This window comes from Notamacropus eugenii, chromosome 4 (assembly GCF_028372415.1).
Source record: "Notamacropus eugenii isolate mMacEug1 chromosome 4, mMacEug1.pri_v2, whole genome shotgun sequence".
Classification (NCBI taxonomy): domain Eukaryota; kingdom Metazoa; phylum Chordata; class Mammalia; order Diprotodontia; family Macropodidae; genus Notamacropus; species Notamacropus eugenii.
The window spans coordinates 372,380,603-372,398,562 of record NC_092875.1 but is presented as its reverse complement, the minus strand read 5'-3'; the positions used below and the strand labels follow the sequence as shown (position 1 = coordinate 372,398,562).

Sequence of the window (17,960 nt, the reverse complement as noted above, 5' to 3'; positions counted from 1 at the left end):
ATGTAAATTAAGCTTAAACGTGTTGTGCATACATTTCCCCCCTCCCCTAGAGAGCTGGTTGTTAAACATTTTAAAAATTTAATTCAATTTTATTTTATTTTCAGTTTCATATTCTGTCTCTTCCCCCAACCCCTTTCCAATTGATGAACAAGATGAGAAATACAAAACCCATTAGAAATATGAAGTCACACAAAGTTTATTTCTGCATTAATCATGTTCTGAAAAAAAAGGAAAAACATGGAAAAGGAAAGAAAGAGAATAAGAATATACTTCAGTATGCACTCTAATTCCATTGGTTCTCTATTTGGAGGTGGATAGCATGTTTCCTCATTTGTCTTTCTGAACTGTATTTGATCATTGTGTTGATCAGAGATATTAAGTCTTTCACAACTAATTATCTTTCAAATATTCCTTACTTTGTAAATTGTACTCCTGATTCTGGTCACTTCACTTTGCATCAGTTTATGTAAATCTTCCTAGGTTTTTCTAAAACCAGACCCTTCAAAACTTCTTATAGCATATTATTTACATTCACATACAGTAACTTATCCAGCAATTCCCAATTGATGGACATTCCCTTTTTTTCCAATTCTTCTCCACCATAAAAAGAATTGCTATGAATGTCTTTGTACATATGAGATCTTTCTTTTCTGTTTGATTTTTTTTTTGTGGTTTAGACCTAGTAGAAGCATAGCTGGATCAAAGGGTATGTATGGTTTTAATAGCTTCTGAGGCACAGTTCCAAATTCCAGAATTGTAGAATTAGTTCACAGCACTACTTGATAATGAATTAGTGCAACATTTTTTCCCATATCCCCTATAATTTTTGTCATTTTCTTTTTCTGTCATCTTAGCCAGCTTAATGGATGTGAGGTGGTATCTCACATTTTAGTTTCCATTTGCCTAATTATTCCTGATTTAGAGCATTTTTTAATGAGAGTATTGGCAGCTTTGGTTTTTTTTCCCTCTGAAAACTGCCTGTATATATACCATGACCATCATTTGGGGAATGGTTCTTATGCTTACAAAGTTTGCTCGATTCCTAATATATTTAAGAAATGAGATTTTTATTGGAGAAATTTGCTGCAAAGATTTTTTCCCAGCTTGTTGCCTTTCTGCTAAGTTTAACTTCATTGGTTTTGTTTGACAAAAACTTCAAGTTTATGTAATCAAAATTATCAGTTTTCCTCCATAAACCTATCTCTTGTTTAGTCACAAAATCTTCACTTATCTATAGATTTGATAGTTAATTTCTCTTATGCTCTCCTCATTTGTTTATGACACTGACCTTAATATCAAAATTTTGTGCCAATTTTGAGCTTATCTTGGTATATGGAGTGAGATGGTAATCTATGCCTAATCTTGACCAGATTATTTCACAGTTTTCCCAGTAATTTTTGTAAAGTATTTCTTGTCTCAATAGCTAGGATTTTCAGTTTTATCAAATGCTAGGTTACTGTGCTCATTTGCTTCTGAATATTATGAATCTATTCTATCCCGCTGATCAACCATTATATGTCTTATCCAGTACCAAATCGTTATGATGATTACAGTTTTGGATTATAGTTTGAGAGTTGGTTCTGTTAGGCTCCCATCTTTCCTATCTCAAAACAAAACAGAAAAAAAAGCATTTTCTTAATATTCCTTCTTTTGTTCTTCCAGTGGAATTTTATTATTTTTTTTCTAGCTCTATAAAATAGCTCTTTGATAGTTTGATTGCTATGACACTGAATAAATAAATTTTGAAAGTATATGATTTTTATTATATTGACTGCACCTACCACATGAGTAATTAATATTTCTTCAATTATTTAGATCTCTATTTTCATGTTGAATGTTTTGTGATTGTGTTCAAAGTGCCTGTGAGTGTCTTGGCCAGTTAATTTTTAAGTATTTTATATAGTCTTCCATCATTTTCAATAGAATTTTCTTTCTATAACTTGCTGTTAGATTTTGTTGAAAATATAGAGAAATGCTGATGATTTGAGTGTTCATTCTGTATTCTGCAATTTTCCTGAATTTGTTAATTGATCTTGACTGCTTTTAAAAAAAAGTTGACTCTCTAAGGTTATCATTTGAGTACAATATTTAATAATATTAGTGTTAATGGAAATCCTTGCTTTACCCTTGATTTTATTGGAAAGACTTCTAGTTTATCTTCATTACAGATCATTCTTGTTCTTAGTTTTAGATAAATACTTCTTATTTTAAGAAAAACTCCATTTATTCCTCTGCTTTTTAATATTTTTAATAGGACTACTTTTTGGATTTTGTCAAAAGTATTACCTTCCTCTATTTAAATAATCATATAGTTTTTGTTAGTTTTGCCATTGATATGGTTGATTGTGCTTATTGTTTTCTAAATGTTGAATGAGTTTTACATCCCTGGCAAAAATGTAGCCTGGTCATAATGTATGACTTTTGTGATATATTGTTAAAATGTTCTTAGTACATTACTTAAATTTTTTGCATCTATGTTAAAGAGCAAAATTGGTCTGTGGTTTTCTGTATCTGTTTTTCTTTACGCTGCTTTAGATAATGAGGAAATATTTGTTTCAGAAGAAATTGAGCAGTATTACTTCTTTTGTTTTTGGTTCAGTCATTTAAGTCATGTTTCAGTTTTTGTGAACCTACTAGGGTTTTCTTGGCAAAAATATTGAAATGGCTTGCCATTCCTTTTCCAGCTCATTTTACAGATGAGGAAACTGAGGCAAATAGGATTAAAAGTGATTTGTCCAGGTCATACAACTAGTGTCTGAGGAAAATTTGAATTCAGGTCTTCCTGTCTCCAGACCTGAAATTCTATCTACTGCGCCATCTAGCTACACTACTCCTACTTTATTTAAAAAAAAAAAAATGTAGTCCTGAAAATATTTGTTCTTTAAATGTTTTAAAGACGTTTCTGAATCATTTTTGTTGTTGTTGTTGTGAGCACACTTATGGCTTTTTCAGTTTCTTTTACTAAAATTGGATTATTCAGGTATTTCTATTTCCTCTTTTGTGAATCTGGATAATTTATATTTTCCATGTATTCTTCAGTTTCATTTAGATTATGTTTTATATGCACAAAGTTGGTCAAAATAGCTCCTAATAACTGAATTTATTTAATTTTCAGTGGTTGTGAAGTTATCCTTTCTAATTTTATTGATATGAGTAATTTGGTTTCCTTCTTTTTTTAAAAACTAGATTTTTTTGACTGGTTTATCTTTTTTTTTTTAACATGTTTTATTTATTACTTCAATAATTTTTTCACCTTCAATTTTATTACTATTTCATTTGATTTTCAGGATTTCTATTTTTGGTTTTGAATTGAGGGTTTTTAATTAGTTGTTTTCTCTACTTTTTTTTGGTGGTTGCACAATTCATTAATATGTTCTTGAAGGATATCAGTTTTCCCCTACGTAGTATTTTGTCTTCATTTCACAAATTTGGTATTTTGTCTTTTTGTTATAATTATATATGATTCTATATAATTATATTGCCATTTCTTTGATTTGTTCTTTGATCTACCCATTTTAAAAGATTAGATTAGTTTCTAATTAATTTATGATCTATGCCTCAAAGGCTTTTTATTGAATTAAGTTTTTATTGCATTATGGACAAAAATACATTTTATATTCCTTATTTTCTTCATTTTGCAGGGGTTTTTATACCCTAAAACATGGTCAATTTTTGTGAAGATGCCATAAACCACTGAGTAATAGGTATATTCCTTTCTATTTCCATTCAATATTCTGTAGAGGTCTATTATATCTAACTTTTCTAAAACCTTATTCATTTCTTTAAATTCTTTCTTACTTATTTTATTCTTATAAATATGTCAAATGTCTAGAAAGGAGTATTTCAATCCAGCAATACCACTTCTAAGTCTGAATCCCAAAGAGATCATACAAAGGGGGAAAGGACTCACATGTACAAAAATATTTATATCAACTTTTTATGGTGACCCAGTATTGGGAATGAAGGGGATGCCCATCAGCTGAGGAATGGCTGAATAAGTTGTGATATGTGAATATAATGGAATACTATTGTGCTACAGAAAATGATAAGGAAGCAGGCTTCAGGAAATCCTGGAAAGGTTTGAAAAAACTGATACAGAGAGAATTAAGCAAACCCAGGAGAACATTGTACACAGTAACAGTCAAAACATGTAATGACTAACTTTGATAGACTTATCCCTTCTTAGCAATGCAAGGACTTAAGACAACTCCCAAGGATTCATGATGGAAATTGCTGTTCACATCTAGAAAAAGAATTATGGAATCTGAATGTAGATTGAAGCACATTATTTGCTCTCTCTTTTTTGTTTCTTTCTTGTGATTTCTTCCATTGGTTCTAATTTTTATTCACCACATGACTAATATGAAAATAGATTCACTATAAATGTATATGTGGAGGCTATATCAAATTACATGCAGTCTTGGGGTAAGGCGATGGGAGAGATGGGGGAGAAAGTTTAGAACTCAAAATCTTATGGAAGTAAATGTTGAAAACAAAAATAAATAAATATTATTAAGAAGAAAGGAGTAAATTGAAATTTCTCCTACTATTATAGTTTCATTTTCTATTTTCTCCTGTAAATCATTTAGCTTTTCCTACAAAAATTGTTCATTGTCTCTGTTACCTTTTAGCAAAATAATTTCCCTATCTCCTTTAATTTGACTTCTTTTGCTTTATCTTTGTTTAAGATCATGAATGCTGTCACTGCTTTTTTAAAAACTACAGCTGAAGCATGATAACATTTTTCCAGTCCTTTATTTTAACTCTTTATGTGTCATTTTGCTGCAAGTGTGTTGGTTTCTAATTCTTGTTTCTAATACATTTTACTATCCTCTTGCCCTGTGTTGGTGAGTTCATCTCGTTCACATTCACAGTTATTCCTGTATCTTTTACTTCATCCTATTCTCTAATATTTATCCTTTATTTTTACTCTGTGCCCTCCTCAGCAGTTTCATTTGCTTTTTGACTACTGCCTCTCACAATTTTGCTTCAATCTTCCCTCGTTTCCCCTTTCTCTTAACCACTTTCCCTCCTACATCTCTATTGAATAAGATAAATTTTTAAACCCAACTGTGTGTGTATGTATGTTCTTTCCTCCCTGAACCTTTTCAGAAAAGAGTGAGATTCAAAACTTCTCTCCATTGTTTCCTCCATCGTAAAAATCTTCCTTGCATGCCTCATTTATATGATATTATTTTCACTATTATTTATACCTGTTACCCATTGTAACCCATTTTCTCACCTTTCCATTGTTCTTTTGAGATCATTCCAAGATGAGAGAATAATAGCCATCTCCTCTGACTAAATAAACTCTCTCTAACAGCCGTAGTGATAATGTTTGGGAGGGTTGCATATATCAGTTTTCCATATGGGAATATAAATGATTTAATCTTATTTATTCTTCTATAACTTCTCACTCATGTTTACCTTTTATTCTTTTCTTGAGTCTTATGTTTGAATGACAGATTTTCTACTTAGGACTTTTTTTCCCTTATCAGGAGTACTTGATACTTTATTAATTAAATAAATGGGGGTGGGGGGTGGGATAAAATGGCAGCCATTAATTAATCTGCTTTATTAATTATCTTCTTTTCCAATTTCTAACTTTATTGAGTAGATGTTTCTTCGTTCTAATTTTATCTTCTTTGCCTTTTGGAATATCATATTCCAGTACCTCCATTCCTTTGTGCTCCTAAAGCTTGTTAAATCTGGACAGTGGCTCCATGATGTTTGAATTAATTCTTTCTAATTGCAATATTGTCCCCTTTATCTAGGAATTCTGGATTTTGGCTATAATAATCCTGTTATGAGTAAATCACACGAAGAACCCTAAAATAAAACTAAATACTGTGTAATTGTACTGAGCTGTCTTTGGTCTAGCAATGAGGAAAGGTACCACCTACCTTTTATTTGAGAATTGAGTTATTCCATATAACAGATATGGAATAGTGCATAGATTGTATGATGTGGTTGCTATGTTGTTAGTTTTTACTTATATTTTTCTTTGTTACAAGTGAAAGGTCAAGGTGATAGTGTGAAATAGGGTACTTTGTTTGGAAACAACTGAGGCATAACTAAAGTTAAGGAAAGATAATCAACATGTATTAAACAGTTAGAGAAATGGTGACCTTGCAGAAGCATGACTATTAGATATAGTGTAAGAATGGATTGAACCTTTTAGATTATCTAGTTGAATCTTCTGACTTTTTGTGAAGTATTCATTGAAGGAGTACCCTGATTAACTTGAAGAGCTTTTTAGGAGGTCAGCTTTTCTTTAGAAATTTGATTATCTATACCTCCTTCCCATAGAATATTTAGGCATTCCCTTCTGGCACTTTGTTAAGATTACAAAAGGAAATTCTTCAATAAACTTGAGTGATTTTGTCTATACCATAGTGTACTAGTGGGTAAGTGTAAACACCTTTTGGTGTTTCCTAGAGAAGGATGTTCAGTGATTTGAATTATCTTACTGAAAGGTGAATGAGCTAGCTTAGAATCTTGGAAGTATTGATTCTCTTGGCAGCATTCTTCGTTTAAAAAATTTTTATTTATTTATTTTTAGTTTTCAACATTCATTTCCACAAAATTTTGGATTCTAAATTTTCTCCCCATCTCTCCCCTCCCCTCACCCCATAACGCCTTGCATTCTGATTACCCCTTCCCCCAATCTGCTCTCCCTTCTATCATACCCCTCCCTTCCCTTATCTCCTTCTTCTCTCTTTTCTTGTATGGTAAGATAGATTTCTATACCCCATTACTTGTATTTCTTATTTCCCAGTCATATGCAAAAACAATTCTCAACATTCATTCCTAATACTTTGAATACCCACTTCTCTCCCTTCCTCCCTCCTCACCCATCCCCAATGAGAAGGCAAGCAATTCAACATACACTGTATATGTGTAGTCTTGCAAAAGACTTCCATAATAGTCTTATTGTGTAAGACTAACTATATTTCCCTCCATCCTATTCTTCTTTATTCTATTCTCTCTTTTGACCTTGTCCCTCCCCAAAAGTGTTTACTTCTGATTACTTCTTTCTCCCATTGGCCCTCCTTTGTATCATCCCCCACACCCCACTTGTCCCCTTCTCCCTTACCCTTCTGTAGTGCAAGATATGCTTTCATACCAATTGAGCATGTCATTCCCTCCTTAAGCTGAATGTGAAAAGAGTAAGCTTACCTTCTTCCCTGTCACCTTCTCCTTTTTCTTCAGCACAGAAAAAGCTTTTCTTGCTTCCTTTATGAATGATAATTTGCCCCATTCCATCTCTCCCTTTCTCCTTCCAATATATTCCTCTCTCACCCAGGAAATTTTATATTTTTTAGGTATCATCCCTTCTTATTCAACTCACCCTATGTTCTCTGTTTATGTGAGTGTGTGTGTGTGTATGTGTGAGGGCGTGTAGTATAATCCCTCTAACTACTCAAATACTGAGAAAAGTCTTGAGTTAAAAATATTTTCTTTCCACATGGGAATATAAGCAGTTCAACTTTAGAAAGTTGATTATGATCTCTCTTTCCTATTTAGCTTTTCATACTTCTCTTTATTCTTGTGTCTGAAAGTCAAATTTTCTATTCAGTTCTGGTCTTTCCATCAAGAATGCTTGAAAGTCCTGTATTTCATTGAATGACCATTTTTTCCCTGAAGTATTATACTCAGTTTTTCTGGGTAGGTGATTCTTGGTTTTAATCTTAGTTCCTTTGACTTCTAGAATATCATATTCCAAGCCCTTCAATCCCTTAATATAGAAGTTGCCAGATCCTATGTCATCCTGATTGTATTTCTACAATAATCAAATTATTTCTTTCTTGCTGCTTGCAATATTTTCTCCTTGACCTGGGAACTCTGGAATTTAGCTATAATATTGCTAGAAGTTTCTCTTTTCCAATCTCTTTCAGGAGGTGATCTGTGGATTCTTTCAATATTTATTTTGCCCTCTTGTTCTAAAATATCAGAGCAGTTTTCCTTGATAGTTTCATGAAAAATTATCTGTAGGCTCTTTTTTGGATCACGACTTTCAGGTAGTCCCATATTTTTAAATTGTCTCTCCTGGATGTATTTTCCAGATCAGTTGTTTTTCCAGTGAGATATTTCACATTATTTTCTACTTTTTAAATTCTTTTTATTTTGTTTTGTAATTTCTTGGTTTCTTATAAAGGCATTAGCTTTCATCTGCTCCATTCTCATTTTTAAAGAATTATTTTCTTCAGTGAGCTTTTGAACCTCCTTTTCCATTTGGCTAATTCTGCTTTTTAAAGTACTCTTCTCTTTGGCTTTTTGGACATTTTTTTGCCAATTGAGTTAACCTATTTAAAAGGTGTTATTTTCTTCGTCATTCTTTTGGGTCTCCTTTAGCAAGCTGTTGACTTGCTTTTCATGATTTTCTTACATCTCTCTCATTTCTCTTCCCAATTTTTCCTCCACCTCTCTTACTTTATTTTCAAAATTCTTTTTGAGCTCTTTCATGGCCTGAGGCCATTACATATTTATTTTGGATGTTTTTGAAGTGGAAGCCTTGACTTTCTCTGATGTTATGCTTTGTTCTTCCCACAGAATACCTGTTCACCAACAAAGTAACCTTCTGTAGTCTTATTTTTTCTTCTGTTTTTGTTACTTGACTTTTGAGTCCTATGTCAAGAAGAGGGTATACTCTGGGGACCTATAAGTTCTCAGTTCCTCCAAGGTGAAACAATTGAGGGAGGGGAGTTTACTCCTATCCTAGCCTGCACAGTGTTCTAGGAGCAACCAAAAACTGTTCTGCCCAGAATCTGCAATTGCAATTCCCTCACCACAACCACCTTGACTGCCGGGTTGAGTTCAGGGCTGAGATTCAGATCAGTGGTTCAATTACCCCACGGGCTCTGGGTGAAGAGCTCGAAAAACGGCAGCTGCTGCTGCAGTGCCTGCTGTTGGAGGTCCAGACTGGGCACCCCTGTCCTAGGTGAAGGGGTTGTCCCACTGACCTTTGAAGCTGTGTGTGGTGTTTGTGGATTGAGTAATCTGGGAACTGCTGTTGGTGGTGCCCTGAAGTCTGTTCTGTGTGATGCATGCTGGGCATCTACATGCAACATGCTGGTCTGGGCATCTCTCTTGACAGCACTCTTGTGCTCTATAAAAGTGAGCTTACAGACCTGCTCAGCCCTTTCAATTTCCTTTCAAGTTTTTTCTCTTGCCCTTCTTTCTGAGCATATCAGGAGACATTAGTTGCTCAACTGGGAGCAGAAGTACTACTTGTGCATTTCTATATAATTGGAGGGCAGGGTTTCAGTCTTTTGCCTTCTTTCTTTTCTAAGCACAAAGAGCTGAGAATGGACTGAGGAGAATCTGTGAATAGTGAAGAATCCCACAGAAATACCACATGACCCCTCAGAAGAAAGAGCTAATTAATTAATTAATTCATTCATTTAATTAATTAATTTAAATGAATTAGTTAATTTAAGGATTTAAGGGTTAATTAATTAATTTAAAGGAGGTGATTGCAGCACGATCCTAGAATCTAGCATTCTAGCAAGAGAAGGGAAATGTTTTGGTCATATCATAAGCATTAGGGGATTCCTTAGAAGTAACTTGCAGTTTGAGAGTTCATAGATCTGTGCTTTTCAAGAGAGAAGAGCTGTTTTTAAGCAATGTGCTTCTGGAGAGAAAAGAGACTTCTTCAGCATGCCTTTGCAGCTGAAGAATCCAGATGAGACAAAATCATCTCCAGATGAGACTTTCTCTATATCTTGGATGACCTAGTTATTTATATGTTATATTCTCAATTAGACTGTGATCTTCAGGGCTGAGACCTTGTTTTTACATTTCTTTTTATCCCTAGCATTTAACATAATGACTGGTACTTAGTAAATCCTTAAGGAAGGTTGACTGATTGACTAATTTTACTCCTCATTGTTGTTGGGAGTTATACATACAGGCTATACATCAGCCAGAGTGAATAAAGGGATGGCCCTTTGTTGAGACTGTTTTAGGACCAGGGACCTTTTCAGGTTTAATTTGGAGATGAAGTGAGACATTCATGAATCACTGAAACCATCAAAAGGAGGTTTACTTTAGCCTAAGGTGTGAGGAACATGGAACAAGAACTTAGTGGTACTTAACTTCTGTAGTCTTGTCCCTTGGTTTTCATATGGAAACTCACTTACTCAGCAAACCAGAATGTACTGACGCAAGTCGTATTGTATTTAGACATTCACCTATTTTGAGCTGCCCTGACACAATATAAATAGGACTTTTTGTGCCCTAGGTGAGCAGGAAATTGAATCAAGGGAAGCAAAAACCTATCATGTCTCAGGGGTACCTTTTATGGAAAACTAATCCCTATTGCATCTCCATGGTCAGAGGAGGGGGAGACCCTGATAAATTTTGGTCTTGTCTTACTTGTTCAGCTGGGCCTGAGACAGTGTGCCTCCTGGAGGGATTCATAACCATAGGTGGATTCTGCTGGATCTGGTAAGAAAGAAAAACTCTCTGGAATATCAGAGCATTATCCTTCTACCAAGTCCAAGTCTGTAGCATTGAGTTCTGCTGTCATTAAAAAAAAAAAAAAAAAAAAGGAAAAGCATGATTGTAGGAAAAACAAATAGTTTCACTAGTGAGGGAGATTTGTTTGTGGACTATTGCAAATCCCTTTACTTTTTCCACTGCATTTGTTTATGGACTCCTTTGAATTGTTTTTGTCTTCTGCTATATAAAATAAAGGATATCTTGTCCCTAGCATGAATGTCTTACTTTGTGTTTTTTGCTTACTTGTTTGTCTGTTTATGGAAGCTAAGGACCTTATAACCCACATTTATGTAAAACTAGACTTGAGCTTTACATAAACACTATCTAGCAGAATCTTCCATAAATTCTGGTTGGGGGTATAATGAGCCAAAGACTGATAATGATCTTTTGGGGAAGCCTCCAGGATTGAACCTACTTTGTGTGAGTGCAGGGGTTAGGGGATCCTGAGCCTTGGATTACATAAAGATATTGGTAGAACAGATAAAGGAAAGAACAGTATGAACTGCAACCAATCAGAGAAAGATAACATGAATATTGCATATATACAATTTTGGATCTGAGGAGGATCACATGAATTCATATAACATCTCTCTTTCTCCTGAAAGGAGGCAAAATGAGGTTTAGGCAGTAAATCAGAGGTAAAAGCAAAAAAAAAAAAAATCGATTTTGGGTAGGGCTTAAGACTGTCCAGCCTTCAGGGAAGTAGCTTAGGTATGTGTGCATGGGGAACAGAAAAAAGAGAATTCAATTAGGAAGCTGTAACCTGCAAAATGCTAACCTTCCCATTAGTCTGGGAGCTGTATGTCTATATTTTGTATCTATGAATATACTGGAGTGAATTACTACTTAACTGAATGCCAAGAAACAAGAATTACAGTGATCCGACAGAAATGATTCACAGAATCTGACCATGAAAAGAATAAAAATTCAAGTCATTATATTTTGGAACTATTAATCATTTCTCTCTCAGCCACTGGCATTGGGGTGAGGTCAGAGCTAACAAGTCTCTCAGTTGTTAATACTATTACTTCAGCACATAGATAGTCCAAATGTCCCTTTAATGCAATGCTTAGCCACATGGCACAATCTGTATTTAAATGTATAGAAGAACAAACTGCCTTGAACATTCTGAGGAGGTCATGAAAGAGGACTTTGGTAGGAGGATAAAGAAGTCAGAAGTGTGTACTCAGAGATTTATAATGTGATCAGGGATTAGCCTTTTTAGAGTGTGTGTTTTTTTTTTTAATTTTGTAGCTTTTAAAAATTTAAGTTTCAACTTGCCAGCATTATGTACCATTTATTAACAAAACAAAACTCTTACTTCATTTATGTATTTGTTACCAATTAGCAAAAGGTTATACAAATAGCAGCTGCAACTGCCTACTAAAAAATATTCTTGAAGTATGCAATATGTGTACAGTTTGGTTTTATCTATCTTTTTATTTATACCTTGAAGTGCTTCATGGGACCTGTCTCCAAATAATTCTCATTCCCAAGCTGGCTTCTGGATCTCACTTTCATTTTTCCCCTAAATCAAGACCCATGTGCTGCCAGATCTCCTTGTTCTACTTCCATGGAGTTTCCTTCCAATTAAGGATTGTAGTCACAGATTAAGCACCTACTATGTGTAAAGAATTGTTCTAAGCACTGTAAAGCATCATTGATCATTCATTTAGTGCCTACTATGTGTCAGACACTGTGCTCAGTGTTGGGGACAGACAAAGAGATAAAAGATAGTTCCTGACCTCAAAAATCTCACAATGTAAGCCAAAGGGAAGACAACAAGGAAACAACAAGCTACATACAGAATAAGTAGGAAATAATTAAAAGAGATAAGGCAATAGAATTAGGAAATACTGAAAAATGCTTCTTGTAGAAGATTAAATTTCAGTGGAGACTTACAGAAAGCCAGAGACACTATTACGTAGAGATGAGGAAAGGGAACATTTCAAGAATGGGGGACAGTAAGAGAAAATGCTTGTTCTAAGAGATACAATGAGCTAAGAAGTGACACAACCCCTGCCTTCTTGGGGAAGGGGCTGGTGCATGAAATATGTACATATACAATGAGCCTTCAGGTCCTTCCCTTAAGAAGAGATTGACTTGGCCTTGACTTTCCATTGGGTAGCCAGAAAGGTATGGGCAAACAAAAGTGATAAGAAGCAGCAGAAAAAGGGAGGTGCTGAGGGTAAGGTCAAGAACTGAGAGTGTGATGGAACCATCCCCTACCAGAAAACTGTATAAAAAGACAAAAGAACAGAGATGCCAGGTTAGAATGATGGTGACAGGCTTCTCCTGGCCAGGATCCTGCTCTTGAGTCCAATGTATTTCATACATAATTAGCCATAGTGAGAAACCATCCAGGGTCCCAGCCAGTGGCAAGACACCAAACTTAAAATACTACTTGTGAGAAAAAGAAGTTGAAATTCAGAACAGGAACTCCTGAATCTGTATCTAATGATTGACTCTACTAGGAACTTGATTGAAACACCAATTAGGAATTGCATTAGATTTTCTTCACTTCTTTGACTACTTTCTTTTTTTTTTTTTTTTTTTAGAATAACAAAAAATATTTTACTAAAACATAAGATTTACAGAAGTTTCCAGACAAGCCATACAAAATGGTCACAAGCTTTTCTCGAAGGGAGGTTTCTACACTTGACAGCAGAATCACGATATTAGTGAGGGCTGTGATGTTTAATGTTCCCATTTTTGTTCAAACAACCAAGCTTGTCCATCTACAGCGTCTAAGGAGTTAGACTTGGCTAGAGGGCATATTCTAAAGTACAACTGGTTAGCTGCTTTAACCAATGCAATTAGCATCACCATAAAAAGGGAAAAGGAGCCCACAAAACTGGAAGAAAAAAAGACACACCCCTGCAGCTAACCGACAACTACTTTCATTCACAGTGCTGATACTTAAACCATGATGGGAGAAATGAATAAAAGCAGAGCTGGGCCACTGCTTTTAAACAATTTCACAACAATCCAGATGATACTTCTAGCCTCTGCTCATGCGTTACAACAGTGAATCAGGACAAGACAGAGATTTGCTAATGTGCATTTAATCACCAAAGGACTGAAGATGGTCTGGGTTTTTATTCTGTAATGTTTCTAAGACTGTGTCCATTAAATGCAAACAAAAAAGGAAGAGGTCTTCGCAGAACAGGAGAAGTGATGCACACTTGATGTTGAGATTGAATTTAAATATTATTCATGGCATATAGCCTAGTCCATGCTCTGGCTGTTTCTATGGCTTGGGCTTCATTGGTCTTCCACTGCTCGGCTACATCATTTGCTAACGGATCGTCTGGATTGGGAGCACTTAACAAAGCTTGGATTGAGAGCAGCACCGTACGGATCTGCAACGCTGGAGACCATTTATCTTTCAAAATATCTAAACATATTCTTCCCAACTTGTCTACATTAGGGTGATAAATTTTGGTCATGAAACGTACTTTAGGAGCTGCCATCGGGTATTCTTCTGGAAGAAATAGTTCAAGTTTAAAAGTCCCTCCCTCAAAGGGGGAGTCCTGTGGGCCCGCAATGACCACATGAAAATAACGGGCATTGCTTTCATCTGGCTCTGCTTTTATCCCAGGGACTGGTTCTGCCAGCAAACGCTGGGTTTCCTTAATAATCCTGCGGGGCAGCCCGGCCATCTTGTCTGATCCCCTTTGACTACTTTCAAAAGAAGTAGCCCTAGGTCTGGTTATTGACCAAAACAAGCCTTGCTTTTTCTAGCATTCCCAGGTTTGGGAAGTTTTATTATGTACTCTCTGAGGATGTCTGAAACTATAAAATATTGGGTTGGTGTAGGATAACGGGACATTTTACTGTGCATTTTGTTCTTGTGACATTTTTTTTTCCTGTAAACCATTGTAGTAAAAATTCTTTTTCTGTTCCTTTGAGAAGTCAATCTCACTATACCAAGGGGATGCTCCCATGGTTCAGTGAAATATAGCAAACACAGGGAAGAAGGGGGATAAAGAAAATAGAAAGAATCTCACAAATGATTAGATTTAGTTATACATGATTACACCATACACCAAAGATTGAAGAGATAATTGAAGATATGCTAAGCAAGGCAGAACTGAGAGATAGAGGGTCCTCAGAGAACCATAGAGAGTTGACACTTCTTTCTATACTCGCATTCAGGAGACAAGAGCAAACATATATAGAACCACAAATGTGAACATTGAACTGGCCATCTTCTGAGTTCCCTTGTTGAAGAGGATCGGGTTAACAGGTAGCACCATCATCTGGTGGTCAGACAAGGCAGGATACGAAAGGAATGAAAGAAAGATGCAGTCAATTACTCTAGGGGGGAAAACTGAGCAAGAGAAAATATTTTCACCAAATGGATCACAAAAGGTAGGAGACAAGAGGAGACAAGACTAAGGAAGATGTGGATTTATAGTTTTGAAAAGCATAGATAAGGAAGGAGTATATTCTAGGCAAGGATGAATGCACTGATATGGAAAATGGCTATTCAATTCAAAGAATTAATAGTAGTCCTGTTTGGTTAGAAGGTGGGTTATGGGATATGCAGGCAAGGGATTGATGAGAAACAGATAGGAATTTAAATTAGAAATCATGGTTACTATTAAATGCCAGGCTAAATAATTTGCATTTTATGCTAGAGGTAATTGGTAACCACTGAAGGAAGGCCTTTGATGAGGGGGTAACATGATTAGAAGTGTTCCACTGGAAAATTCTTTTGACAGCTATGTGAATAATGGAATAGAAAGGGAAGAAAAGAGTTGAGTTAGTAGGCTATTGGAATAGGAAAAGGGAGATGTAATAAGGACTTGTCCTGAGTGGGAGCAGAGTGTCTGAAAATAAAGGGACCAAAGTGAAAAGTATTGTGTTGGTAGAACTTGGCAATCAGGTTGTCTCAGCAATGAAATTGATGTCAGGGTGATGGAGATGGAAAAGTCAAAGATCTTTGTGAAAAGAAAAACTGGTTTCTACTTCTCCTTTGTTGCTACCATTAAAACAAAAATAGCCTCTTTTCTAAGAGTTTTGACTTTTGGATACATCCTTTGAAAAAAATATAGTTGGGTTGTAATCTTGACCTCAGACGCTACGTTCACACTGATAATGTCACAGATCCATTGAAGCATTCAAGTGTTTACTGTATGAAAATGGACAAAAACCCAAAAGAGGGGAGTCACAAGGTTTTAAGAAGTTTTAAAAGACTTGCTAAGTCTCCTTGGTTTTCCTTGAAAGCCTCACCTCCTTCACTTTCTCCTCTTTTACTTCTAGTTTTTGGATGAAAATAATAGTTTGTATCCCTCTTTTATTCTGGGAAGTAGTGTTCCTGGACTTCTCCAATCCTTTTGGACAAGAACCAGAAGGAAGTCTCCTCAGTTTACTTACCCTTTAGGAAGGTCACCAAGTGACTCACTTATATCTCTGAGGAAACTAGATTTGTGTCTCCCTATTTTGGGCAGGAAAGTCAAAGATCACTTTCTCACGTTGCTGTGTGTATGTTTGTCCTTCGTTGCTGAAGAAGACCATGCCATCAGAGAAATAATGACATGACTTGTACTTGACTTTGTTTTGAGTGAGGGAGGGCTGTGCAGGTCACCAGCCTCACTTCTCCTCCAGAGCCATCTGGAGACAAGATATTCATCAGGATGATTGGAGATGACCCAGGATGAGGCAATTGGGGTTAGGTGACTTGTCCAAGGTCACACAGCAACTGAGTCCCCAGTGTCTGAGGTAAGATTTGAACTCAGGTCCTCCTGACTCCTGCACTGGTGCTCTATCCATTGTACCACCTAGTTGCCCCACTCACATTCCCGTACAACCATCATAAGCAACCATTTATATTATTATTCACTGTCAGAAACAATACTGCTCAGGTGAAGGACGGTAAAATAATGTTATGATTAAAAATTAAAATTTTCTAATATACTCAATTAGGAGGTGCTTATAAGCAATCATGGAGGAATATTGGAGCTATCTTCTTAGAAAAGAGACAAACTAATCCAGCCCTCAACTGATGCCTACTCCCAAGTTACCTCCTTAAACTCAAAGGGGGCATATAGTCAAGTAGATTCGTTACCTAACATCTTTTATTTTCAGAGAAACATAGACACAAAACATTGTTCCTGAAAACCAAACTTCAGTGGCCATGTTTTGTGGCTATACTGATGCACACAAACAGACAGGAAGTAACAGATTTCTGTCATGGGTATAAAGATCCCTGGTATTTATGTCTCCAGTACTTTCATATTCGAAAACCCATAGTGCCCTAGCATTTTTAAATACTTCACTAAAATTAATGTATTATTTAAATGAGTTATTATTTCTGTTGTTGTCACCATCCTAATCATTATCATCATTTTCAACACCATCAATAACACAATAAAAATGTAAATGAGACTTGTGAGAAGCAGTGCAGTATAGAGGTTAGGACTTGGAGTCAGGAAAACCTTGGTTCACAGCCTTCCTCTGATAGTTGGCAAATGTATGATCATAAAGTAATCACTTAACCTTTTTAAGGCTCACTCTCCTCATCCACTAAATTGAGATAGAATGCTTGACAGGATCTTTGTGAGAATCAAAAGGTATCATGGAAGTAAAGTGCTTGGCAACTATTACAGTATTACATAAAAGTCAGTTATTATTTGGCTATTAGTATAATTATGAGAACTAGTCTGAATGGCCAAGTCAGATCACTAGGCATCAGCCTCAACTGAGAGTGTGTTTTTATATAGTCTGAGGATTGAGGAATATTCTAGTAATGAATTTAAATATTCAGTATTCCCTCAGTAATAGAAGTATACGTGTAGGTGCAAATTCCTCTCACAGATAAAAATATGATCATCAGGGAAGATCAATGAACAGATCCATGAATTAATCTACTTATTTGTCCAGAGGCATTGTGAAATATTGAAGAGAAGGCCAGCCTCAGTCTTAACAATAACCATATTCAAATACCCACTCTATTAAGTACTCCTGAGATCAGCCTCTGAATGCCTGAGACAAGCAGAGAAGTTGCTGGTTTGGATTAGTAGAGGAAGGGAGGGAGATTGCAAGGGAGGGAATCTCCTCCATTATTGCTCCTTGCACCAATTAAATATAGTCATTCAAATCTATCAAATCTGTCTATCTATCTATCCATCTATCTATCTATCTATCTATCTATCTATCTATCTATCTATCCACCTATGTATCCATATTTCCATCAAACCTTCTCTAACTAGCATATTGAGTAATGATGAAAGTCTTACTGTATTCATACTGCTTCTAGAACACTTATTTTAGGAAGGACATTGGCAGTCCTGAACATGTCCAGAGAAGGGGAACAGGAGACTGTCCTATACAAGGAAGAAATGGAGAAATCCATACTATTTCACTTAGAAAAGAATAGACTTAGAAGGGATATGATTGCTACCTTCAAGTAATTGAAGGACTGTCCGGTGAAAGAAGGAGGAGATCAGTTC

The 17,960-nt window shown here is 35.6% G+C and overlaps 1 protein-coding gene across 1 annotated transcript; it reads right to left on the bottom strand.

The window, feature by feature from the left end:
- Positions 1–13,036: 13,036 nt before the first annotated feature.
- On the bottom strand, positions 13,037–14,173 carry LOC140501646 (ubiquitin-conjugating enzyme E2 N). Its single transcript, XM_072605467.1, has one exon. The coding sequence runs from the start codon at positions 14,163–14,165 to the stop codon at positions 13,707–13,709; it is 459 nt and encodes a 152-aa protein (XP_072461568.1). The 5' UTR covers positions 14,166–14,173; the 3' UTR covers positions 13,037–13,706.
- Positions 14,174–17,960: the final 3,787 nt, after the last annotated feature.

Bases quoted from the DNA above. Each gene is read 5' to 3' on its own strand.
- LOC140501646 (XM_072605467.1), bottom strand. From the start codon at position 14,165: ATGGCCGGGCTGCCCCGCAGGATTATTAAGGAAACCCAGCGTTTGCTG.